This window comes from Spinacia oleracea, chromosome 2 (assembly GCF_020520425.1).
Source record: "Spinacia oleracea cultivar Varoflay chromosome 2, BTI_SOV_V1, whole genome shotgun sequence".
NCBI classification, from domain to species: domain Eukaryota; kingdom Viridiplantae; phylum Streptophyta; class Magnoliopsida; order Caryophyllales; family Amaranthaceae; genus Spinacia; species Spinacia oleracea.
Genome location: NC_079488.1, coordinates 23,779,982 through 23,803,696, shown reverse-complemented (window position 1 = coordinate 23,803,696; position 23,715 = coordinate 23,779,982). Strand labels below are relative to the sequence as shown.

Here is a 23,715-nt window from a genome sequence, read left to right as displayed (position 1 = left end):
CGTTTCTCGTTTCCTACAACCTACTCGTATTACTTGATTAACAAGTTAAGAGTATAATTTGAGGAATAGTGATACACTGCTGTTAGACAGTGGGGAAAAAATGCAAAATGCTCATACCTAGGGCTAAAATTGTAATTTGCGTAATAATGTTGAAAAGTCAAAAAAACCAAAGTATCGGCAACAATTACATTATTTATAAAACAATGACAATCTTTAGGCAAATTTGTCAAAAAGGACTTTTTATAGTCCAAATTTTGCGAGAAAGGACTTTATATAATTTTTTTGTAAAATCACACCTTAATGTTTTTGGGAAAGACAAACCAAATGAAAGTTTCTAACATCGACTAAGATTTTCCGGCCATTGACTTACACGTGAGCAGCAAGTGTGGCTTCTATTAGACTTATTTTGATTGAACTTATATTATCTGAACTTATCTGAATTTATTTTATCTGAAAAAAACTTATTTTGTCTGAAATAAACTTATTTGTGTGTGAAAATGTCTTAAAAAACTTATGTTTGCTGAACTTATATTATCTGAACTTATCTGAACTTATTTTATTTGAAATAAGTCAAAATAAGTCGAACAGAACATAGCCTAATTTAAGAGCGCTGAAAATATAAAATGGGGATTGGTGAGGAGTAGGACCGGGTAAGGGTGTGCACAGGTCCAAAACCGGATCGGACCGGAACCGCTTGAACCGGTGGACCGGAATTTTCTGAATTCAACACGGAGGAAGTATTAAACAATTGCAGTCCTGGCCTCGTAGCGGCACTCAATCGGTCAAAGTGTACTGAAAATTTTAAAAAAATCAACACTTTTTTTTACAACACTACTACAGGCATACCCGTGACTTCAGGACTACGGGTAGGATTAGGGAAGTGAAAGTTCGGTTTTCGGTTTGGATTAAGGCCCAAATCGAAATAATTCGGTTTTCATTTTTTGAAACCGAATTCAAACCAAATAACCTTTTAATCCAAACCAAACTAAATCGGATTTTTATTTTTCATTCCAATCCAAACCATAAAATCGAATTTTCATGGGCCTTTCACTTTGGCCTTTTTTTGGGCCTATATTATACCTGTTTTTAGCCAATTTTCGGGCCCTTATTATACTTTTTATCCAAGTTCTGCTTATTCGTTTTTAGTTTGGTTTATTCGGTTTCAGACTTTTCAATCCAATCCAAACCATAAAACCAATTTTTTAAAAAAATCTCAATCCAAATCGAACCGAATAGATAAAAAAAAAAACGAACCGAATTTCTTATTCGGTTTGGTTCGATCAATTCGGTTTTCGGTTTTTTGCTACCAAACTTTCACCCCTAGGTAAGACCGTTGGTGAGATTCCGACCCTACCACTTCTCTTCCACCCATTTTTAAATAGATCCGGTTCACACTAAATTTATTATGGACCTTGTCTAAAAATATGTCAAAAATCTGTGTATAATTTTATTTGGAATGTTTATTAAGATTATTATGGAAAAAAAAAAATCAAATTGTAGTAGTTGCTACCTGTTATGTTTGAATAATGAGATTTTAACTCACGATTCGCTTTTAAAAACATAGGATTACTATGATTGAAAAATTGTTACTATATCTAATAATTCTGGTGTTTAATTTATTATAGTCTCTATGTATGTATAAAGGGTGCTAGAGAAAATTATTAGTCTTGGATCCACACTAATATTATCGTGGACCAGGTCCACCCAAGAATAATCCCTCATTTTCTTTCTCTTTCTTTGTCCTCGCAGAGGCAGATGATATGTTAGAAATTATCGATCCCAATCTATATTTGCATTGTTTAATACTTCCTCCGTGTTGAAATAATAGGACACTTTGACTTTTGACACTATTCACAAATTTCAATTTGACCATCATTTGTGAGTTATGGATAAGAAAAAATAAAGTCGTGTGAGGTTTTGTTTGATTTGTCTCGATATGTACTTTCGGAATATCAATTTTTTACAATTTTTATGAATACATAATTAGAGATATTAATGTCCGAAAAATTACATTGTCAAACGTGAAAATGTTAATTGTCCTCATTATTTCGAAACGGAGGGAGTACGAAGTATATTCGTTGACTTTTCATTATAATGAATACTCTACTCTTGTTAAGGTTTTTTGAATTTTGATATAAAAAGATTAACAAAATTGGTTTTCTCCAATGTTTTCGAAATAGTTTTAGTGTATTAAAACTGCTATGAAAAATAAACTGAAAATTAAGTTCGAAAGAACATATTGCCTCCTTCCCATATCATTTTTTACACTTTCTATTTACATCTCAGTATCTAACATAGATTCCGTCCAAGATTACTTTTTACAATTTTGTTTTAGAAAAGGCCCCAACAATTATTTTAATAAATCTCTCTACACACTGCAAAAAAAAAAAAAAAAAAAAAGTTAGGGTCCCACATTCCTCTCACATTCAATTAAAAAATACTCTACTATCTTCTATCACAATCTATTTTCAATAAAATAACTAGTATGTAACCCGGGCGTTGCCCCGAGTTTTGACTTTCATTCGGGTTTTTTTTAATATATGCACGTAGAGATGGCGTCATCATCAAATTACGTTGGTGACATAAGATTAGTGGCCGATCAACAACCTCTCCGATTAAACCCCACATCCAAAAATCTAAATAAAGTCGGATCATTTTATTCAAAATAATAATTGTACATTTATGATTTAAGTAATCATTCCTTTTTTTGCATTCACTTTTATTCAATGTATTGTTTATTGTAAAAAAAATATATAGGCTTATATGGAAAGATACTACATAAGTTGTAGTTGGTTAAGATGGTAAGAAGTGTTACTTTTAACAAAGAGGTTTGGTGTTCGATCCTTGTTAGATATTTTTTGGTTGTAATGACATGTTATGATGCTAATTAGTGGTGACGTGGGGTAATAAGGAGAGGTATATGTGACACATATACGTTCTTCAAAACGTCTTTTAATATATTAGTATAGATATCACACTATATCATTTCACATCTACTTTTTCAATAAAATAATACTAATAAAACTTATTTTCTAAAACTTTGTTTACTGATAAGCTTAAAACTAATTTGGGACGAAAGAGGTGTCTTCCTTATACCGTAACAAGTTTTATTTTGACCTAGTCCTAGGCAGACCGTGTACTTCAACATACATATGAAAATTAAACTTGATCAACCCTTCACTTTTGCTACTCTTCAATCTTCATGAGCTCTTCACATTTACATATTTTCGTTGTTCATGTGGAGGAACTCATTATAAACATTGTAGTAATCTTGAAAACTGAATCTGATCCATAACCCATATTGATCTTGATCATTAAAGTGCATTTTTCATAGAAACAACACAATTTCCACCATAAAATACACTAACCATAGTACCATACCCCTAGACTCGACACCAACACCCAAACAAAATTCCTCTTTGAAAGAAAGGGGCGAAACCATCTTTCAAGGGAGAATCATTCCTCTCCAGGAGATAATCATTATTACACCTACAACAACATATATTAAAGGACAAACATAAGAAAAGAAAGAAATTGGGGCATTATACCTGTGAAAACGATGGAAGCCCCTTAAAATTCTCAATGGAGTCTAGGGTTTGGGGGAGAGAGAAGAGAGAGGGAAAATGTGTTAAACTAAGGGTAATAGCAAATTAGAAATAGTGCCTCATCAAGGTTTATTTCTATATCATGTCATCATTTTATAAACCCAATTTTCAACAAACTTTGTGCTAACCATAGACAAACCTACATAAAGATATATGCACGGGCCAATACATATATCATTCAACTCAAATAACAATAAAGTATATTTTTTGTTTTTTTACTTTATGAGATGCAAACAGGTTTGTTTTAAGTAATCACTCTTGAAAAAATTTAGGCTAGCAATAATAAGATTTGTATACAAACCTCAAAAACATGAAACAATCCTCATGAAAAACCTCTTATTGTTATTTCCCTAATTGAGGGAACCAACTTAACATATAATTCGTATATATACCTCCTCTGTTCTTTTTTAAATGACACAATTGTACTTTTGGCACTATTCATATAATATACTTTGACTATCATTTGTGATTTATACTTAAGAAAAAATATAGTCATGTGGAGTTTTGTTATAATCGTCTCATCATATAGTTTTATAATATCAAATTTTTATAATTTTTAATCATTGATAATTAAAGGTATTAATGGTTGAAATATTGCATTGGCAAACGTGACAAAAAAAATTGCGTCATTTAATAAAAAACGGAGAAAGTATTTTTTTTGATAACTATAGTAAGGAAAATGTTGAATATGACAGAAAATTAGTTAAATTGGAATTAAATTTCTTTTTAACCTTTGATATTTATGGTCAATTACAACGTCAACCGCTTCTTTCATGTCAAATGCTCATACTGTTAACCGCTACTTCTATCACTAACTTTTACCCGCTACTTGTTGGAGGCTATCCGCTATTCGGATCGCTACTCGTTGCTCAACCGCTAAAAGCTATCTTTTACCGCTAGTTTTGCCAAACATAACCTTAGTTTAGTAGTATAGTTGAGGTAGATTTTTCATCAAAGTTTTCATCACGCTCTAAGTAGAAATTGATGTCATTAACAGACTTTCTTTGTATTTTCACCTTCCAAAAATGGTTTTACATGTAACTTCAAAGGACAATATTATACAGATTCTAGGGATACTCGAAAGTTATTTCTACAACCTTGAGCAACGCATGTGAGTTGTACTCGTACAAACTCTATTTTCATTAATCCTATACAGAAGCTGTAATTGCTATAAAACTCGGACATAATGACGATTACCAGCCACAAATCCCTCACCTAAAACTCACAAAACCGATTTTGTAGAATTAAACACTGGCCGAGCTGAGACTTCAATAGGAGCCGGGACTTCATTAGGAGTCGGGACTTCATTAGGAGCCGATACTTCATTAGGAGCTAAATCACGCTTCTTCTTTGGTGCCTCTTGGGCCTTCTGAACAACTACTTTATTTGGTACGAGAATCACATATATAAATCTCTCTGTGATGTCTTCTTTCTTCCTGCGCGAAAAATTGTTGTGCTCCTCAGTTGCAACCTGCAAATCATATCAATCAATATAGGGAAGCTCAATGGATTCAAAGCACATGAAAAACAACAAAGAGAATTAGGATCGAAAATTTTAAGAAAATAAAAAAAGTTCAAATAAATTCCAACAAGGCTTACTCAAGCTTAATTCACAACTGAAGTAAGGCTTGATAAGCTTCAATAAGTTCAGATAAGAAATTTTGAAGTGAAAAGAATGAAGCCTAAAACTATGAGCTCATGTGTAGTGTCCATTACCGAGTACCCGGCTTATCGGGTATCCGAAGAGGCGGATACCCACTTTTCCGCGTAGTCAAAAAGTTGGCCCATAACCCGACCCGTAAAAAACGGGTACCTGGTTAGCGGGTACCCGATTAACACGGGTCAGGTCACAGGTACCTGGAATTTTTATTTTTTTTAACTGCATTTTATGTTTCTATCCGAATTGATAAAATCAAAGGCAATTTCAAAGTACTGGCTAGTAGTAATCTTGTTTTAATAATAACAAACCGGAAATACAAATAGTCTAATTCAACTTCTAATTTGACAAAAAAAAAGTTGAAATAAGAACAAACTCAATCATACAAGTTGTCAGCAACTCAAAATCCTTGAGAATTCTCTGCAAAGGAGAAGATAAGAGGGAAGGTAGAAAGTACAGATCAAAAATATATATTTTGGATGTATGCAACAAGCCCTTTCCACCATCATCAAGCGTTGTACTCATTGATGTGATATGTACGAAGTATAAACTATAGGGGTAAGTGGAGATTCAGATCACACCCTTGTGCCTGAACGCCCGTGCAAATAGATCAGATGTAGAGAGTGAGTTTGAGAAAATAAAAAATGAGAGAGGAAAGTGGCTCTCTGGGAGTGTTGGGAGGAAAACAGGTTAGTGGGAGTAAAAACCCTATTTCATTCATTTGACACGGATCTATGACAAACCAATTCGGAACTTTTTCAAGGAAAAAAACTAACAAACGGGTCTGCAGGTACCCAGTTACACCATTCACCGGCCCATGACCCGACCCGCAAATCGGTAATTAAGTCGGGCCGGGTACCCAGCCCGCTAAATGTTTTGAAAAACAATTTAATACCCGGTATTTTTGTGTCGGGTCAGCGGGTCGGGTATTTATGAACACCCCTAAGTGTCACATCATCCAGTTGGCGTGGATTAGAGTGATTACCTCGCCAAGCTCGGTTTGGAACTTTCTGATGAGCTGAATTGCGTTGTCTAGAAAGGCTTTTTCACGTCCTTTCATAGTTACCATAACTTTCACCTGTAAACAAGAACCAATCAACATGCTCAATATAGTGAGTGACAATTACACAAAGCTGAATGAAAGAGCCTACATGGTAAGTCCATAGGAGGAAAGCGATGTAACCTTGTCACCATCTTTTATGAACTTCTGTGCAGCTCTAAGGCGCACAGAATAATCATGGACATCAATATTGTACCTAAAGAAATACAGAAAAAAAACAATTAAATAAAGTAGCTTTTGCACAGCTCACAGCTTTTCAAAAGGAAGTCTGAGGAAACAGATGTGAAAGACAGGTTGTTCTTACCCCATCTTGAGTTCTTTTAAGTCCTGACGACTAGCTAAAAATTAAAGAAAATTTGGGTTAGTTTCTTTAAGATCACCAGATATATGAATAAGGCTACTGTAAATGCTAGATAGATAAGTCATTCACCAGCACTTTTCTTCTGTTGTTCCCTTTTCTTCTTCTGCTGTTCGTATCTAAATTTACTGAAACAAAAGGAAATGACACAGAATAAGAAAAAATAAAAATAAAAATAAACAGGTGACACAAGGTTGCTAAGATGCACAGCAGTACAGCACAATTAAACAAAAAACATTTCCATGTCAACTCTTGTTAATAGCCTAATATGCAAACTTCCAAACCAGAACGCCAGTCTCCATTCGCCCTTGAACTGTTTCTGTGAAAATATTTTAGAAGGAATAATGCCAGTGGATCTACATGGAGCAATGGAATTTCTTATTCAGAAGGAGGAACCAACGGAACCATGAAGGAAAAGAAAACGTACTCATAGTTCATTATTCTGACAACAGGAGGATCTGCCTCGGGTGAGACCACCACCTACAAAAATTGGAATAATTATTAACCACATAATCAATGTAGCACTAATTATCAAATAGAATAGCTAACAAGGCTATTAGGCTAAGCCAGCAGAATCAACACAAATCCAGCAAGGAAAAAAAAGTTTATTATTTACTTGAAAAATCCCATTTGGTCTGAGAGGCTGAAGACAAGCAAGTCGAGGATCAAAAATATAGTAGAACCCTAACACCGGCACACCACACTGTTTTGAACATGGGGGAGTCCAGTTGGATTATATGCAAGATCAAGTTGACAAAACGTACGAGTAAAATTTTCTGTTTCTAAATCGATATGCGTATGTAAATATTATGCTTGAAATCTTTAGTCTAATACGGAGTGCTCTTGATCCTTCCAACACCCTAAACTAAGACTACATGACTTTAAAACCTGGATTTCATAAACCCATGACCAAATGGGTAAAGAAAAGGAGGGTTGCAACTTGCATCCCAAAGGCAAAAGAATGGCACCTCCTCCCTTACTTTCCCTCCCAGTTCCTATCTCTTTTCTACCGGTTCTTTCCCTTTATCTCCTCCCTTTACCTCGATGTCTTTAATCCTACACTCTCGTCGTCTGCTGAGTAATCATAAAACACCCTCCACCATCAACATATATCACTCTAAAGAAAAAGAGAACTGAATCTCCCTCCCTTGCACAATCATGCACATTGCAATCTTAAAACTTCAATGTGTGCAGAAAGACTGCAGAAAGTCACACAATAAATCCATAAGTGCATCTAAATTTGATATTCCAACAAAAAAGGTCGGAGGTCAGTTAGGTCACAGAATATATGACATCTTTAAAAGGTTAAAGCCCTAGCTTAGCCTTATAAATCATTTATCTCTAAGGTGGACCAAATTATATTCGTATACAAGTAATACAACTATATATTCAATATACTTTTGAGTCATTGAAGGGCATCAAATTGCCATTCTGTACACAAGGGGAAACATGACAATTCTCCAATAACAGAACCATGATACATTGATACTGATTCTAAAATGATGTGATGCTCCAAGCAAACTCCCACTAGCTTGAAACTTTTGCTCCGAGGAACAGACCAAAAGTAACTATTGGGAAATCTGTCCCAACAGAAACTCCTCCAGTCAATTATGGGCCACATAATTATTACGTTTTCATAAATACCCTCCTTCCCCCAGTTTTCCTATGAGGTCCAAATTTTTTCCTGTAGTAGCTAATGGGATAAGTTTTCAAACCATTAATAAGGTTAGACATTACCCCTTTGTTAAATCTCCTAAACAACCTTGCCTATCTATTGTTATACAGACTCTTGGCACCTCCAATGTATAAAGGATACTTGGTTAGAACATTAAAAGATAACAGGAAAACACAATAAGTAAGATGTATCCATATTTGATACATCAAACAAGTCTTACAGTCACATGATTGTGTAACATGGATTACAGCAGCACAAAATTAGAGAAAGACCCCTACTTTAAGGCTCCAACCTTAGAGCTTTACAATTCAAGTTCTAAGGTTGTTAGGTGTTTTCAAGTCCCACTTATGCTAACCTCGTGGTTCAGAACTTCAGATAGACTATTACTCCGTATGTGGATAGGCTTGGGGGGCCTTGTATTTAATTTTAAATCGTCACGCTATATAAGTAACAATTACCTAGTACTCTCTCTTCTTCGTAATAATAGGCCACGTTAGATTAATGGTCAATTTTTCAGAAACTGAGTTAAATACCATAACTATCAAAGTGTTTAAGACAATCAGAAACTCATTAAGACGACGTACTTCAATCCGAAGTAGATACAAACAGTTTGTGGCAACCTTTGGCAACTAGTACCCATGAAACAGAGCAAATTGGTGATGAACATCTCTTGTCAACATGTTCTTCAGGGAGTGTACTCCACTACTCCTCACTCCCACAGATCTTGTCAATCCTTCTATTTGACTTGTCCCGTTTTAAATATATTCAATAAACATGTATTCATCCCATCAAACTATGTTGCTCTCACTATACCATACACTACACCACTATGGTTAAATCCTACTCATTTGCTACACGCCTACACTTCTTACATAAGCATGAACAAACTGTTTGGGAGGAAGGGAGTACGAATACAAGCACGTGCAACAACACAAATAGGTACTGTATTAGAAAGTCTAGAGTTTGTAAAGTCTAGTGTATTTAGGAAACATTTTGTGTTCGTAAAGTTTCCTCAGAGTTGCAAACTACTTAGTTTAGGCGCGTGATAGGTTTAGTTATAGCTTCCTTCCCCTTGTATTGTACGAAGTATATTTCTTTGCACGAATTCAATACATCTAGGAAATTATACTTCGCGGTACTCTGAACTTTAACATATAGACATACATACTAGTTCAAGTTTACAACATATGAGCCAATCACGAAGCAAGGGGGAATTGCGCAATAGTAAATAACATGTAGTGCAGAATCTCATGCATTTCACCCCAAATACCTCTAAACCAATACTCCTCTTTCAAAGTAAGTTGCATAATCCGAGCACAACATTGCAAACAAGTGTACTAAATTAACATATACTACCTCCACTTACTATTTGCACAGACTCTAATACAAATTTTAACCACTAATCCAATTCCATATGTGAAAAAAATATAAGAAGCTCATATTATTAAAATAGAGAGACCAATCTGGCAATCTATAAGATACAACGTAATAACGTTTTGATGTACTCGGTATATAATTGTGAGAATTTACGGTCAGACACATATGCCAAGGCGTAAAGAACTTTCAGGAACGGAAATAGCACAACACTATTAAAAAAAAATAAGTAGAAATCGATAATTAACCAATAAAAAAACCATACCAGATCAAGCTCTAAATCCTCAGCTCTTCGAATTGCTTCATTTCTTGATACAATTCCAATCTAATTCAATTCAATTTCACAATAATCACCAAAACCATATACGGAGAGTAAAAATAATTTAAACAATACAATTATCATAATTAAAGTCCGAAAACTAACCATATTTTGCTTTTCATCAATTAGCCTAACTTTATCTGACCTATTTCCAAAAGAAAATCAAACAATTCAGCTAAAAATAAACCAATAAAATTCAACAACAACCAAAAAAAAGCACAAGAATAACAAATTAGAGCAAAACCTAACGGAAGATATATCGAGAGGTTGATCATCATCAGAGCTCTTCCCGGAATATCGTCCGGAGGCGGAAACGAGGTGAGAGGAGGAGGAGTGAGAAAGTGGAAAAGATTGAAAATTGGAAGTAGAAATGCAAAGGCGAAGGCAAAAGAGATTTGACTGGAAAGGGGAGAGAGATAGGAGCGAGGTAGGCGGAGGTTTGAGCTTGAGACGGGATAACAATGGCGGAGTTAGGATGTTGCCACCAGCAGTAGCAGCTAGAGTAGCGGCCATTGTAGGCGTTTTGTAGGCGCCGGTTTTTTTTGGGTGTGGCGCTTTTTCTTTCTCTTCAGAAATGGCCTTATCCACACACACAGTCTCTTCTTCGTCTCTCCTCCGCTTTGTCCTTGCATTACGGAATTGAAATACTCTTCTAACTTAAGTAACTACTCGACCAGTGTTTGCGGACATGTGGCAATCGGGTTATTCAGAGTTGGATTTTTATTTATATTTACACTAATATAACCTGGTCCATGCTAACTTAGCGTGGACCAGGGCAACGGAGTAATTTGTATGGGTAACATATGTAACTGTCACGTGACAGTCATTTTGTAATTTTAAATAGTAACTATATGCGTATTACAGTAACGATGTGTTTTAAAGAGTTACTATGTGTTTTGAAGAGTTTTAATGCGATTTGTGTCTAGCCCACTTTATATACGTTTTAAACATTTTTATTTTTCAAAATTTCAGATCTACATTCTGTTCATTCTCTTTCATTTTCTCTCTCTTCATTTTCTCTCTATACTTTTCAAAATTTAGCCCAAATTTCTAGGTTTTGTTCAATTTTATTCGTAATTATCTTATAATTCTTATGATTGGATCTATTAGATGAGGAAAAATTGGAGGAAGTAGTAGATCAAGAAGGAGGTTCGTCGTTGCCGAAATCGAATCGAAGAATTTGCGTTCGCCTACAAATCTTCGCAAGAATTTTTAGAGATCACATCTCGGTTTGTTGTTTTTTAAAGAATTTTTAGTCTATTTTTATTTAAAATTGAAAATATTTGTTGTTTTGAAGAAATTAATGTTTGTGTTTTACCGAAGTATCGTTTTCACTTCGCGAATTCGATCAGTGACTTCACGATTTTAAATAGTAACTATATGAGTAATACAGTAACTATATGGTTTAAAGAGGTACTATGTAATTTTAATGGTTACTATATGTGTACAATAGTTACTATATAATTTTAATGGTTACTATATGTGTACAACAGTTACTATATGTGTACAATAGTTATTATTTTGTTGAGTGATTCGAAATGTTTGTTGTTTTGTTGAAATTAGGGTTAGTGTTTCACATAGTTAGTATATACTACCTCCGTTCCTAAAAGTTCTTTACGCTTTCCGTTTTAGTCCGTTCCTGAAAGTTCTTTACACTCCTACTTTATTCCATTTTTACTCTTATTTGGCCCACCATAACTTACCCACTCACAATACTTTAATATTAGTTTTCACCCACTCACATTGTTGGACAATTTATAGCCACTCATTTTCCATTTGTTACCCCACCATCACATGTTCACCAAAATTCCTTAATTACCGTGCAAATAGTAACCGTAAAGATCATTTAGGAACGGAGGTAGTAAATGATATAGTCACCTTTAATTTATGTTGCGAAATACTCCGTAGTGTTTTTAATAGTCACTGGAATGTTCGTTGTGTTTATGTTAGTAGTAGATTTTAGAGTAACTATTTTTTTTTTTTAAAGTTACTATAACTTTAAAACAGTAACTATGTGTTTAAAATAGTCACTATATTTTTTAGAAAGTTATTATAAGTTTAAAACAGTAACTATGTATTTAAGATAGTTATTATGTTATGAACAGTTTATAGTGACTTTCAGATAAATAATAGTTACTATACGATTACGTTATGTACTATGTTATTTAGAGTATGTATTTGTCCGCTTCTTAGATAGTGACTATATGATTATAATGGTTACTATATATGTGTTCAATAGTTACTATATTTTAATAATAGTCACTATATATGTTTTATATAGTTACTATATGGTTTATATAGTTACTATATATTTGATATTTGTATAAGAAAATAATACGAAGTATCAATCACTTGTTATTCCAGGTCCTAAAGTTGCACTATCTAGTAACGAATCTCCAAAAATACTTTACAATATCATTTGTATAAGAAGAAATAATGCCTTAAATTTAGAAAAAAGAGACAAAGGCTGTGAACTTTAAGAATTGATGCAACAAAGCACAAGAGGTAGAAATAGTGTTTGTTGTTTGGGTGAAATTAGGGTTAGTGTTTCACATAGTTAGTATATAAATGATATAGTTACCTTTAATTTATGTTGCGAAATAATGTTTTTAATAGTCATTGGAATATTCGTTGTGTTTATGTTAGTAGTAGTTTTTAGAGTAACTATATTTTTTAAAAAGTTACTATAACTTTAAAACAGTAACTTTGTGTTTAAAATAGTTACTATATTTTTTAGAAAGTTATTATAAATTTGAAACAATAATTATGTGTTTAAGATAGTTACTATGTTAAGAACTGTTTATAGTGACTTTTTGATAAATAATAGTTACTATACGATTACATTATGTACTATGTTATTTCGAGTATATATTTTTGTCTGCTTCTTAGATAGTGACTATATGATTATAATGGTTACTATATTTGTACAATAGTTACTATATTGTAATAATAGTCACTATATGTTAAGCTAGTTGTTGTGTGATTATAATAGTTACTATATGTGTACAATAGTTACTATATTATTATATTAGTTACTTTGTCTTATATAGTTACTATATGTTTGAAATAGGTACTATGTTTATTTTATCATGATTTGTTACCATATGTTTATTTTCTTCAATAGTTACTATATTATTTATATAGGTACTATATTATTTAAATAGTTAATATATGTTTGAAATAGATATTATGTTTATTTTATCATGACTTGTTACCATATGTTTATTTTCTTTAATAGTTATTGTACGTTTTATATAGTTACTATATTTTTGAAATAGGTACTATGTTAGTTTATTATGTTACTAGTCTTATATGCACACGATGCGTGCGAAATTATATAAAAAACTTAAAATAGTATTATTACAACAAACCACAACAAATATTAGGCAAGAAAATATTCGCAAAGTTCATAAGACCAAAACATGAAGGCCATACTATAGGTTAATTTTGCAATCTAAGTTCATATTCAACTAATCACAACAATTACATCAATCAAAAAATCTGTTAGTGGCCAGCATCAGACCCTTGTGCATTACATTGTTGCAGGCCCTGATCCCCACCTTGCACCATCTTTAATGACAACTTGTTACCTTCCTTCTAGTAGCTGTTTAACATCCAATGATATCATCCTGGCTTCCTTCCTTCTTCCAATTCAGCTCCTTGGAGATAACTAAGTAGACCTTTATTTGATTGATTGTAGCAAATTTTGTGAAGTCAAAACAATGAAAACGTCAGGTCAAAAATATGACAATGTTAAACTCTCAAGCAGCTAGAAATTAGGATTTCAATTGTTTCAAGTGTCACCAAAACTTGATCGAGTGTCAAGGTGAGCAAGCACAAAAAAAAAACCCTATGAAGCTAGGTGGAGGCCAGAGGATGCTAAAAACTCAGTAGCTTTTTTATCCAATCAGAATCAAATGCCAAAAATGAAAGTTTGAGCAAAACCCTATTAAAATCTTCTTGAATAATGCCCAAATTAGGAGTATTAATCAAGATAGATTTACTGCAACATACACAGTGAAATACAGTAGGAGAACTCCCATTTTTAAGTTCATTTAGATGCTTCCTTCATGTATTGTCCTGAATTGTTAATAGGAGAAATAAATATAATTTTAGGCTTTTTTTTAATTGAATAGTAATCATGAATCCTAGAAATCAAGATATTAAACCAACTAATGAGTAACGGTCAAACACATTAAGTACACAACTGATATGATCACTCCTTACATGAGAAAACATCCAAACTTAGCATCAAAACTAATTGTAAGAACCAAAAGCTAAAAGGTTCAAGACAAAAATAAGGCCCAAAAGTTCTGGCATACAACAAACCACTAATTTAATATGGACAAAAAATATTGAAGGCCTCTAGGCTCCAAAGTCAACGCAACAAAGAATCCAGCTTACCGTGAAGGATGTTATGCAGAGATCCATTTGATGCAAACTCATAGGCAAGAATGCGTAGGTTGCCATCAACACAATAACCAAGCAATTCAACAAAATTGTCATGTTTTAGCCTTGAAACCATAGAAACCTGCAAACAGAAAAGTCAAATAAGCAGCTGAGCGTTAAGCAGATAAATACAGCAGGTATAAATTTTCAAAATGATTTCAGAAGTTCTGAACCTGAGCTAAAAACTCGGTATCTGGTTGTTTGCAACATCCAGTTTTTAAATTGCTGTTGCACGCCCATTTTAAGCACTCCCTCCTTGATAGCAGCGTCTGTGTTGAGCTTAAACGGGGCAGCACACGGTTAAACAACAACCAATTAGACGTCAAATTGAAGAGGAATAGCAGAACAAACGCAACAAAGTAAACCCAGAAAAAAATATTATCTTAAACTGACTGAACCGACTCGAGTTTTTACTAATTCGGATTCGGAACCTATTTAACTGCCAGTCTGCCACCAACAATTCAGAAAGATTTGGTATGTATATCACCATGAGTTGGCCAACCTACTTCTCCTACTATGATTTACATATCAGGGTACCCAGCTTTGTTCAATGCCGACACTAAAATATAAAAATTGGCATCAAACACATTAGTGTAAGTCACAAATCCAAAGTTTGGAATAGTGATCAATAACAAAAAAAAAACACAATGCAAAAATTGCAGTTCTCTCACTATTCAGTTCAGTTCAATCAAGGGCTTATTTCAACCTAAAAACATTGTCCGAGCATAAACCCTAGCAGACAATCAGCTATTCTGTTGTATTGGATCTCAAATCGCATCAAATTCACTTGTATCAGACAATCAGCTCTAATATGACATCGGTTTAAAGTTATCTTTGAATCTGAAGCCTGAAGTTTGTTGTTTGACACCACTACCACCTCCTAATGTGAGTTCATCTCATAATTCAAAATTGTTCAACAATTCCACAAATAAACATCAAATTCAATAAAAAAAAAATAACCATTCTTGTAAAAAAATTACGTATACTCGGACCTTTCATAGGAGCCAAGCTCCAGACCCGTTCCCTGCACAAACCTCCATACTCCCATTCCCTGCATTCGCATCATCAACCGACCACCGTTGATTCATCATCATTGGGTACCTCAGTCCCAGCCAACCCTCTGATTTGAGGCCCCATGAATCATGTATCCCAGCTAAACCTGATCGTTCAAAATCATCAAAATTTCAACATTTAGCAGAAAAATTGAACAAAACCCCCCTTCGAAAATCATTTTTCATTTTAAAAATCTCAAAAGTTAGTCATTTACCAATTATAAGAAGAACTTTCACGTGTCCATGGCCGTATGTTCTATAGAAAATCCAGGCACCATTCAAACGCATGATTCTTCAGCTAAAGAGAGAGAGAAAAACGCAGAAAATTCAAACATAGCATCGATGATAATTCTGAGAAATCACACAACTTGATCGAAATCGAATTGAATTGAAGAAGCTAGGTCCATGATTTCAAGAATTCGTAACTTAATTTCAAAATTAAAACTTGTGATTTCAAACCCTAAAATGATAAAACCACATCTCAAAAATGCTAAACAAACACAATCAACAACAGTGAACCCAATAAAAAATCAGATTAAATTCCAACCAAAAAAACAAACAAAATGAAGCATTAATCTAGGAAATGAAAGAAGATAAAGAAAAGGGGAACAAACAAACCAACAGAAGAAGTAAATCCGAAGAATTTCGATTTCAAATTTGGGGAAAACAAATCAGGTGATTTGGAAGAGAGATTCAAAGGTTTCAATCAAATTACAGAAAATAAAGCTTACAATATTTATTGATTTCGCCACAGCTTCCTAGTCGTCGGAAAATCAGAGTTTCCGGTTTCCAATGTTGGTGAAGAAACAGCGGTGCATCTCCAATTTCTCCGTCGAATACAGAAATTAATTTCCAACCCCTATTAGTTCCGATCTTTGACCGCAATTTGATGAATATGCTTGAAATCGATATTCTTGAAGTTGGAATTTAAACATTGCAATGCAATTGAATAAGCAGAAATTTTCGGGTAGGGTTTACAAAATCCTGCCATTTAGGGGTGATTGATTGAGGGATATCCATTAACGATTGAATGAAGGGTGATTGAATGAGCAATTTAGGGGTGGTTGAAGGAAGGATTACGAAATTCTGCAATTTAGGGGTGATTGAATGAGGGTTTTTGAATATTTGGAGAGAGATTCGAAGGGTTTGATTTTCTGAGTGTTTTCGGTTCAGAGTGTTTTCGGTTACTAATTGAATTGGGATAGCAGTTTTTTTTTAATTAATTTGTTTTTAATTACCAAGGCCTTAAGGGTGTAATGGATTATTTTAAGGTGGACAATTCTGTAAATTTAATGGGGGACATGAAAAGTTAATTTACAAAAACGACCTCAGGAGCTGGCTTATATAATAGAGATGTGCATGTTTTTATGTTATTCTATATTTTTAATGATATAGTTACTGTATTATGGATAGAGTTACTATATTATTATCACATCAACTATGTCTGCAACTCTGTGACTAAATGACCATCAATAATATTTATAGGTATTATATCTTGTATTATAGTAACTATATGTTTGGTATAGTTTTTTTATGTATATTATAATGTTCTTTTTATGTTCTTTGTTGTCTTCTATGTTATTAGTAATAAGAGTTACTATGTTATGATCACAACAACTATATGATCATAACAATAACTATATCTACAACCTTGCTCGTATATGACTATCATTAATATTAAGAGTTACTATATCGTGTATAATAGTAACTATATATTTTTAATAGTTATTATCTTATCATTATGTTCTTTTTATGATCACTCTTTGTACTCCATGTTATTATTAATAAAAGTGACTATATTATTTTGACAGTAACTATATGACTATAACAATAACAATAACTATATATGCAATTCTGCAAGTATTTTACCATCGTTTATTGTAAGAGTTACTATATGATGCATAATAGAAACTACACGTTTTACATAGTTACTATGTTATTTTTTCATATTTAAATGTTAAATTATTAACTTAGTTTAAATATTATTGATTCAGAAATACAAAGATGATGCACCCAAAATTGAAATCGTGCAAAGAATAAATTCTACAAGGAAAACAAAAGCAGGAGGAGAAGAAGAAAATCCTGACAACAATGGAAACCAAGAACGTGGTAGAGGAAGGACATGATGTGTTGGTGGAACAAAGAGACGTGGTCCACGTGGACGTGTCGATTAGTATTTTTTAGTTCAAAAAACATTTGAGTTTAACATGGTTTATTTAATAGATGCAAAGAATTAGAATGTCGTAGCTAAAACAACTAACCAAGTAGTTAATGTTTTCTTTATTATTGTTCAAGAGTTATAATTACTGTTACTTTTGATATAGTTACTCTTTTATATTTCAGTAATTATGTGATATATAATAGAAAAAATTACTATATGGCCTCTAAACCATCTACTACCTCTGTTCCTTAATGTTCTTTACGCTTTGGAATATGTGTCTAAAGTATGAAAACTTTGACCGTGGATTCCCACTGTTACATACATCAAAATGTTATCATGTAAAATCTTGTTAGATTGGTCTCGTTATGTATTTTCAAAATATCAATTTTTTATAATTTTTTCACATACGAAAATGGATATATAAGTCATTAAATATTGCATTGGATTCCGTGCAAATAGTAATCGTAAAGAACATTAAGGAACGGAGGTAGTATATCATATTGTTTATTTTTATAATATAGTAATTTTTTTTATAGCTAAAGTTATTTTTCTATATAATATAGTTAATCTTTGCATAGAATAATTGTTCTCATCGAAATTACTATATTATTATTATTTATTTCATAGTTACTATTCTGAAAATATAGTTAATTTGCAGAACCTATAGTTTCTATAATTTACTCTTTTTGTCCGCAATAATGAATATATAGTAGTAATTGTTTTACAGTTAAAATTATTTTTCTATATGATATAGTTACTCTTTGGATAGGATAGTTATTCTTATCATTATTATGTTAGTTATTATTCTGGAGATATAGTTACTTACAGAACCTACAGTTTCTATCATTTACTCACTGTTAAATTACCTAATTACCCTGGTCCATGGTAATCTTATGGTGGACCGGGTCCATGCAAGTGGAATTGTTTATTTAAGCTTAACTAGCTTATTGAACGGGCACTTATGTAGTGGTTATTAAGCCGTCTTTTAAAGTACTAATTTTATTGAGGGTTTCCGATTTTAGTGCGAATATATGATTTATATAGAGGTAAAATTTGAAAGTCGAAAAAATGTACTCTGTATACATTAGATGGTGAATTATGAGTGTTAAAGCGGGAAATGGAGTGGAAGAGGTTGAATTATCGAATGTATAAATTAAATGGTGAATTGATGTTGAATGAGCAAGATAGAGTGAAAGAGTTGTTGAAGGTGTAAAATAAGTACTTCGTATAACAACCACAAAAGGAAAAAATTGGAAAAAAATATATTTATGGATGAAAGATGGAGGTGACACTTGTCATAAAATAATCAATAAGATGGAGATGACACTTGTCATATAATAATCAATGGTTATCCTTTTTATAGATTAGGTATAGATATATTTTGCTTATGGTGGGTGAGTCTACCACATAGGGATGTAAGTGTGGCGGATTTTATGGGAGATTTGACCCGTATTCGTCCCAAGTAGGCAGGAATGCGGGTAGGTTTGGCGGGTGATGAAGCGGGGATGGGTATAAAAATCGTACCAGCCATGGGTGATGGGGCGGGTGTGGACGCCTCGCCCCATCCCCACTCGCCCCGCTTTATACCCGCCACTGGTCATGGGGTGGGTGTGGATTTATTTTTTAGGTGATAATACGAATTTAGGTGAGATTTAAAAAAAAAAAATAGTATGAGCGGTGTTTTTTTCCGATTATATATTTTACTTTAGTCATAAGGTATTATTTTCTAAAGTTAAATTTTCATTACTCCGTATATATAGCAAATGTTTGCTAAATAAGAAAAATTAGGGGGGTATTGGCGCGGGTATGAGGCGGGAATAAAACGATGATGGATATCCAGTCAGGTGGTAGGGCGGGGATGGATTTTAGCTTATACCCATTGGGCGGGGATGGGGAGGAATTTTGTACCCGCCATGGTTGATGGGGCTGGGATGAGGATGAAAATTTAGGTGGAGATGGGGATGGAGGACCTGTATCCGCCTCGCCCCATTGGCATCCCTACTCCCACAAGAGTTTCTGCATACGAGAGGCTCGAACTCGAGACTTTCCTTAAGTGACCTCAAGCTACTTACCACTTGAGCCAACTCTATATTGGTTATTCAGAGTCGGATTATCTACTAACGAACATAAGAAATCTTATTGGGCTTTTATACATTTTATACAATTTATACCTATATTTCTTTTATTTTCAATTTCTCCTAGTCGAGTACTCCGTAGTTACTTAAGAGGAAATTAAAAATCAATAACCGGGATTTGTGAATAGTTCAAATAACATGAAATTTATGTAATTAAATCGGTAAGAAAAAAGATGGTAATGAAAAAAGAAACGAAAAAATATCTTAAATAAATAGAATTTGAAATTAAATAAATAAATTTGAGATTACATGAATAAAACTTGAGCTTAAATGAATAAAATTTAGTTAAGTGAATATCTTGAAAGACTATTTATTTACGATTATTCTCTTTGATATGTACTATTCATCAATAACGGTTATTGATTTGTAATCACCCCTCGACTAGGAGGAAGTCTTGTCAAAAGTGGCTTGTGTCCAAAATGGACGCCAATAACTCTTATTGGTATTACTAATTTAGTATTGTTACTGATTATGGTGGTATTTGTATATCAAAACACTACTAAGTTGAGTTATTTGCGTTATTGATACTAACAATCTGACATACTGTTTGTTGGTACTGGAGAATGTTGTATTGAGTTACCTGTGTCCAATTTGGTCACAAACTACTTGAATTTTAGAAAATCTCCCTCAACTGGTGTTCGTGTACATATGGCAATCGTGTTATTCAGGGTCAGATTACTCTACTAACGAATACAAGAAATCTTAATTGTTTAGCATATAAGACGCATAACTTTTGACTTTATTTAGCTTATTGTGAAAAACAGAATAATTTTAATTATCAGAGGATAATTTTGATTTACGTAGCGCTATATTTGATCGGTCGGTTTATCTTATATTTCCTCCGTTTTTTTTATAATTGCACCATCTTGGTTTTAGCACTATTCTCTTATTCTTATATAGTTATTTTTTGTGATTTATATGTAAGGAAAAATATACTCATGTGGGATCTTGTTAGATTCGTCTCGAAATATACTTTCAAATTATCAAATTTTTATAATTTTTTAAAATGTATAATGAGAGATACTAGTAGTTAAAATAGTGCATTGGCAAACGTGAAATCTCAGATGGTGCAATTAAAAAAAATGGAGGAAGTATAATCATTTAGTTTTATGAAGGACTTAGACATTCGGGTTGGGTCAGTATTTACATTTGTGTTTCCAAATTATAAACTCGAATTAAGAGTTGTAGTTAATTTTAATTCAGATTTCGGATAGGATCAAAAGTTTAGATTGGGTCGGATTGGATTGGTAGAAGTTCGACTTGGATTTCGTAGAAATTGGAATACGATTATATATTAGACTTAATACTTCAAAAACGAATTTTAATTTAGATTGGATTGGATTAAGACCCAATCCAAAACACCGAATAGACACTTATGCACATGCAATGTCCGACTACACTGACTCACCACCATTTTTAGTGTTCCACCGCTATAACTTTGCATCTCACCCGCGTGACAACAACCTTTGTTTTCCACTCTTCACCACTCTCATTTTTCGCTTGTGTGTAGTTTTTTCTCTCCCCCCTTCTGTTTTTATTTTGTCTTCAAACCTTAATTTTATTATATTTTTAATTTATGATGATAATATAATTTCATATTTTTTTTTTTTTATATTACGGTGACATAACTTGATTTGTTTATGAAACTTTGATTTGAAAAGAATTTCAAACATGAATGATTGGATTTTCATAATTTTAGAAGTTAGACCTCTTAGGGTTTATGATTTTTTTATTAAACTTTGACTTGAAAAGAATTTCAAACATGAATCATTGATTTTTTATAAATTTAGAAGCTAGACCTCTTAGGGTTTATGCTAACTATTATTTGAGGTATATGAGATTAAACTTTGGTAATATGATGATTAAACGGGTTTGAAATATTTTTAACGTTGCTGGATTTTTGAGAAGATTACATTATAATTTATTCCTTTTGGTTCGCATGAGACTAGGGGGTCCTATTTAGGTGACTATTAGTGCAGAAAAGTGAATTCTCATATTGTTATACAAGGTACGCATGTTTATGGAACTTAGACATAGTACCATGTTTAGGAACGAACATGATAATAGCATTGTGCTAGGAATTAACTGTGGATTTTGGAATGCATTATTGTGATTAAGTGATTTAATTACATGTGGATTTTGTGGATCATTTGATGAATTATTATATGAGGTGTATAGAATTATTGATGCAATCATGTAAAGAGGGCAAATTTGTTAAAAAGGACCTTTTATAACCCAAATTTTGCGAGAAAGGACCTTATATAATTTTTTTTGTGAAAACATACCTTAATGTAAATTTTTTTGCGAGAAAGGACCTTATATAATTTTTTTTTTTGTGAAATCACACCTTAATGTAATTTTTTTTTTTGCGAAAGACAACCAAAAATAAATTTCCGGCATTGACTGAGCTTTTTCGGCCATTGACTTGCACGTGAGAAGCACGCGTGGCTTTATTTTGCTAATCACACCCAATTTTCCTCCAAAATTCTAAGCTTTAAAACTTAAAGTTGAAAAAAAAATCGAAATAAAATCAAGCTTGAAAATTCAAGACTCGGAAAAATCAATGTCTTTAGCCAACGTAAGCCACACGTGCTGCTCACGTGCAAGTCAATGGCCGGAAAAGCTAAATCAATGCCGGAAACTTCCCTTAGGTCCTTTCTCGCAAAAAAAATTACTTTAAGGTGTGTTCTCACAAAAAAAATTATATAAGGTCCTTTCTCGCAAAATTTGAGTTATAAAAGGTCCTTTTTGGCAAATTTGCCTGTAAAGAGTTTATTTATATTACTCACTCGAGTATGATCGATTATTTCACGTGGTTAAAGAGAAGCACGTGAAAGTTAATTATGAGTTATTCCATGCATGTTGCGATCATTTTATATTATTACTTTTTTAATTAATTATTTGTTAATCTTGTTATAGTAACGGAAAGGTTAAATCTTTATAGCTTTAGTTGGTACCCTCATGGCCAGTATTGTTATTTGACATGTTCAGCTAGAAGGGATTTTATCCGCTGATGAAATAAAACGAATTGTCGCAAATGTTCATTGATCACTTGTTAACTAAAGAATAAAAAAAGTTTTTTGTGTTCTATGTTGGTTTGGTTAATAGTGTGACTTCTAAATTAGAATACTAGTAACATAAACTTTAAGCAATAAGCTTTAGGCAAGTGTTGTCTGGAGCATCGAACAAAGGTGGGTTGAGTACATTATGGTAGCCCGTGGATTTTTCTTGAGGTTGTAAGATCAACATGCATTCTTTCCTTAGTTTGAGATCTCAACTATGGAGTACTTTATGGCTTGGAGTCGTGCATGATATCATCTATGCGATGCCGAAAACTCGGGGATGGAGTACTCGTTCTTAATCCTTATAAATCTTTAGTAAGAATGGGTCACAACAACAATACAAAATTACAAATGGGGGTCGTGAGGGGAAATTCAAACGTGGGCCGTCTTAAATATTTCGGAGGCCCTGTTCTTATTTTATCATAATCTTAAAAATGGGGCCCTTAGTATAACAAAATTGCGATAATCAAAATATTACTTTAAAAGTATAACTATTTTATCCCTACAAATTAAGCAAAAAAAACTAAATAACTTTATTTATAATTTAAATAACATCCCATAATCAATTAATATAAAAACAAAATTACAATAAAAAAAAATAAGCATATGAAATTACAACAATAAAATACAACATTTGCAGGCTTGCAACCTAAAACTAATGAAAATAGGAACAAAATTAATAATTTCATAAACACGAAATTACCTTCTGTATATTTGTTGATTTGTTGTTCTTCAAAAAATCCCACTCCTTTCCAACTCTAAGCAAATAGAGAATCACCAGCCACCACTCGAAATTTAGAAAATTACA

General features: G+C 32.9%; 1 protein-coding gene and 1 long non-coding RNA gene across 2 annotated transcripts; both read right to left on the bottom strand.

Annotated features, from left to right (window-relative positions):
• Window positions 1-4,592: 4,592 nt before the first annotated feature.
• Window positions 4,593-10,736, bottom strand: LOC110778544 (translation initiation factor IF3-4, chloroplastic). The gene is made up of 9 exons (XM_021983093.2): window positions 10,293-10,736; window positions 10,154-10,193; window positions 9,995-10,054; window positions 7,108-7,160; window positions 6,753-6,808; window positions 6,627-6,660; window positions 6,446-6,518; window positions 6,248-6,340; window positions 4,593-5,076 (listed from the first exon to the last, which is right to left on the bottom strand). The coding sequence occupies exons 1-9, from the start codon at window positions 10,559-10,561 to the stop codon at window positions 4,828-4,830; spliced, it is 927 nt and encodes a 308-aa protein (XP_021838785.1). The 5' UTR covers window positions 10,562-10,736; the 3' UTR covers window positions 4,593-4,827.
• A 2,754-nt stretch (window positions 10,737-13,490) lies between these two features.
• On the bottom strand, window positions 13,491-16,164 carry LOC130466829 (uncharacterized). Its single transcript, XR_008926971.1, has 4 exons — window positions 15,765-16,164; window positions 14,671-15,656; window positions 14,453-14,579; window positions 13,491-13,728 (listed from the first exon to the last, which is right to left on the bottom strand). It is a non-coding gene; the product is annotated as an uncharacterized lncRNA (long non-coding RNA).
• Between the last annotated feature and the right edge of the window lie 7,551 nt (window positions 16,165-23,715).

Bases quoted from the DNA above. Each gene is read 5' to 3' on its own strand.
- LOC110778544 (XM_021983093.2), bottom strand. From the start codon at position 10,561: ATGGCCGCTACTCTAGCTGCTACTGCTGGTGGCAACATCCTAACTCCG. The intron at 10,055-10,153 runs GTTAGTTTTCGG...GAATTGAATTAG, and splicing joins TTGATGAAAAGCAAAATATG to ATTGGAATTGTATCAAGAAA. The intron at 6,809-7,107 runs GTACGTTTTCTT...CTTTTGTTTCAG, and splicing joins GTCAGAATAATGAACTATGA to TAAATTTAGATACGAACAGC.